This window comes from Rhagoletis zephyria, unplaced genomic scaffold, assembly GCF_001687245.7.
Source record: "Rhagoletis zephyria isolate East Lansing unplaced genomic scaffold, Rhagoletis_zephyria_1.1 Rzeph_scaffold_33979, whole genome shotgun sequence".
NCBI lineage: Eukaryota > Metazoa > Arthropoda > Insecta > Diptera > Tephritidae > Rhagoletis > Rhagoletis zephyria.
In genome coordinates this window covers 1-3,157 of record NW_016191034.1, presented here as the reverse complement: position 1 = coordinate 3,157, position 3,157 = coordinate 1, and the positions used below count along the sequence as shown (strand labels likewise).

General features: G+C 55.9%; 1 protein-coding gene across 1 annotated transcript; it reads right to left on the bottom strand.

Annotated features, from left to right (window-relative positions):
- Positions 1-251: 251 nt before the first annotated feature.
- Positions 252-2,052, bottom strand: LOC108354191 (serine/threonine-protein kinase RIO1-like; the record flags this gene model as incomplete). Its single annotated transcript, XM_017605381.1, has 2 exons — positions 1,852-2,052; positions 252-1,751 (listed from the first exon to the last, which is right to left on the bottom strand). Coding segments are annotated over exons 1-2 (1,701 nt in total), but the record flags the coding sequence as incomplete, so codon positions are not given.
- Between the last annotated feature and the right edge of the window lie 1,105 nt (positions 2,053-3,157).

The window sequence follows — 3,157 nt, the reverse complement described above, 5'->3', positions numbered from 1 at the left end:
TTGGTGTTTGTTTGTATTGCTCGCGCATCATACACTAAAAGGACTCCCTGTTTATACACAAATCACTTCTTCCTGCTTTTGCCCATTTGCTCCTTTCGCTTCTTCAAATGCTTGGGCAGCTTGCTCTGTCGCTTCTCCCGCTGCTCCAGCTTGACGTTCAGCTTCCGTTGCTGAGAAAAGGAAGGGAAAGTGTTGATTAGAAAACAGCTGCTCTGTCAGAGGCGGCAAATCGAACTCTTGGCTCAACTTACCCTTTTCTCCTCGGCCGTTTCGTCCTTTGGCCGACCGGCGTGCTGGTGGTGACCTCCTTCCTCGTCGCTTCCTGACTGAGAGGCTTCGCCATCCGAAGAAGAGGAGGAGGAGGAGGAGGATTCATCGTCCTCATTGTGAGTGGCCGCCAAGAGCGCCGGCTTCGTCGTCGCCCCACTGAGATCTGCCTTCAGTCCGGCCAGTGTCTTGTAGTGCGTCTGATCGCGGTTCGTCTGCGTTCGGTCGTAGTGCGCCANGTGGTGACCTCCTTCCTCGTCGCTTCCTGACTGAGAGGCTTCGCCATCCGAAGAAGAGGAGGAGGAGGAGGATTCATCGTCCTCGTTGTGGGCGGCCGCCAAGAGCGCCGGCTTTGTCGTAGCCCCACTGAGATCTGCCTTCAGTCCGGCCAGCGTCTTGTAGTGCGTCTGATCGCGGTTCGTCTGCGTTCGGTCGTAGTGCGCCACGTGGTCGAGCCGCTGCGGAATGAAGACCTGCTTGAAGACCTCCTCGTCAAGGGCTTCCTCCGCCCCCTGGCCGCCCTCCTCGGCGCGCTCCGCCGCCAGCTGCTGCGCCCGCTCCAGGTACCGGTCGATGTTCTTCTCGGTGATGTTCGGGTCGGTGACAAAGTCAAAGAGCTCCTTGGTGGTCATCGTGAGGACGCCCCGCCGCCCGAAGTAGTCGTTGACGTTGGTGCAGTCCTTGCGGAGGAACTCCAGCGCCGAGGGGTGGTCGTGCTCTACCGACTGCGAGACGTCGATGACAAAGATGGAGGAGTTGTGGTAGAGCAGGTTGAACTCGCTCAGGTCGGCGTGCACCAGGTGGCACTCGTTGAAGAGCTTCCGCATGATGAGGATGCACTCGAGGTAGAGCTCCTTGAACTTTGCCGAACTGAGGTTGCCGCAGTCCTTCAGCAGCGGCGCCGGAATGCCGTCCTTGCCCACGAAGTCCATCACCAGGACGTGGCTGCGCAGCACCTGCGGCTTCGGACAGTTGATGCCTGACTGGTAGATGCGGCAGAGGTTGCGCATCTCCTTCTCCGCCCAGGTGCGCACCATCTTCCGGGGGTTGTGGCGGCAGTAGCCGTGGCGAAAGCGAAACTCCCCCGACACGTACTTGTCGCGGTCTTTGAACACCAAAATGGAGGTTTTGTAGATCTTCACGGCCTTGTCGACGCCGCCTTCCTCACTGGATGTGGCGTGGTAGACGTTGGCCTCCTTGCCGGTGCTGATGCAGCCGTTGATCTGCTCAATGTAGCGGCGGTTGATCAGCTTGAAGAGAATCATCCTCGTGCGCGGGTCAAGCACCTGCTCCACGGTGGCTCGGTCGCACTTGTCCTTGATGCGCTTCCGCTCCTCGAAGATCTTCTTGTCCGTCACATTGAGCAGGTTCCACGTCTTATTGGTGACATTGTACGAGTCCAGGTTGATCTTGTCCTCGTACTTGCTGAACTTTTTCAAGTTCGGCTGGTAGTTGCCCGTCTGGATGTGCTCCCGTTTCGCCTGCTTCAGTTGANTACGAGTCCAGGTTGATCTTGTCCTCGTACTTGCTGAACTTTTTCAAGTTTGGCTGGTAGTTGCCCGTCTGGATGTGTTCCCGCTTCGCCTGCTTCAGTTGATTGTCATCAAAGAACAGCTCTTCAACGCCATCATCGTCGTCGTCGTCAACGTCTTCTTCCGCTTCATCTGGACTGTCCCGCAGCTGCTGCTTCGCCAGCAGTTGGCTGACTTTGTTCTCCGCCTCTGAAGATTGGCCCTCCACCTCGAAGGCATCGCTGAACTGGTTCTCGGTCTCGGTGGTGCCCATAATTTGTTGGTGAAGATTATTTCTCATGCGGCAATGTTTTTTTTGCAAAAATAAAATACACACGTGAACCGCGCCTGCCCTTCGCAGAGTACGTAAGCACTGCCCGCGCACGTATTGCACAATCCAATTCGTGGCACCTCAAGTGCACCTAAACCCAAGCGCATCATCACCACTATCATCATCATTTTTTAGACCACCTAGCAACTCTTTTCCGCTCTTTATCACGTCAAAGAGGAGGGGAGGGAGGGGCTGCTGGTAACGGTGGACGCTAGCCAACACGATCAACGTGACCGTTTAATGGAATTTGCAGACAGACAGCCTGGTAGGCANTAACGGTGGACGCTAGCCAACACGATCAACGTGACCGTTTAATGGAATTTGCAGACAGACAGCCTGGCAGGCAGAGTGGCAGGGAGTGCGCGCACAGTGGCTGGCAGCGGCAGTCGCAGTTGAAGAATGCATACATCAACTATGGGCGAGATTGACGCGACGGCTGCAGTGCTTGCGTAACAGTGGTGGGGCATCCAAAGCGCTATTCAAACAGAGCATAGGCACTGGTACTGTTGCTGCCGCTGTACAGTGGCTGCTGCTCTATACAAGGAAGTTGGACACTGCCGAACTGAGGATGAGAGTGTGAGTGCTTGATGGTATGTTCCGGCTTACTCGAGAACTCGACATTCGCTCCTCAGACGACATCTACTGCTCTGTCCACTCTGCTCAGTGAGCACCATAAGCCACCACCCAAGTCACAGATCGGATCGTCATCAGCAGCACAGCACAGCATTGCACCGTCGCCAGCGGCTCATCGTGCCGCCGCCGCCACCTGCTAATTAGCGAGACTGTTGTTCTCTGCTTTCCACAAATCTCCCCCCCCTTCCCCTCTTATCGCCGTGGCAGTCAACAGTTCTGGGGAAAGCATAGGCATCAGCATCAGCAACGACAGCAGTTGGGGAGAAAGAAAGAGAAAGAGACAGCGCATAAGCACATACACACACACACACATAAATTATCAACAACGACGACCTGGACAGTAGTGCCACAGCAGCGCAGATCAGCACTCTGCCGCATCTCTGCCGCCAGTCTCCGCGCGCTCTCTCTCTCTCTC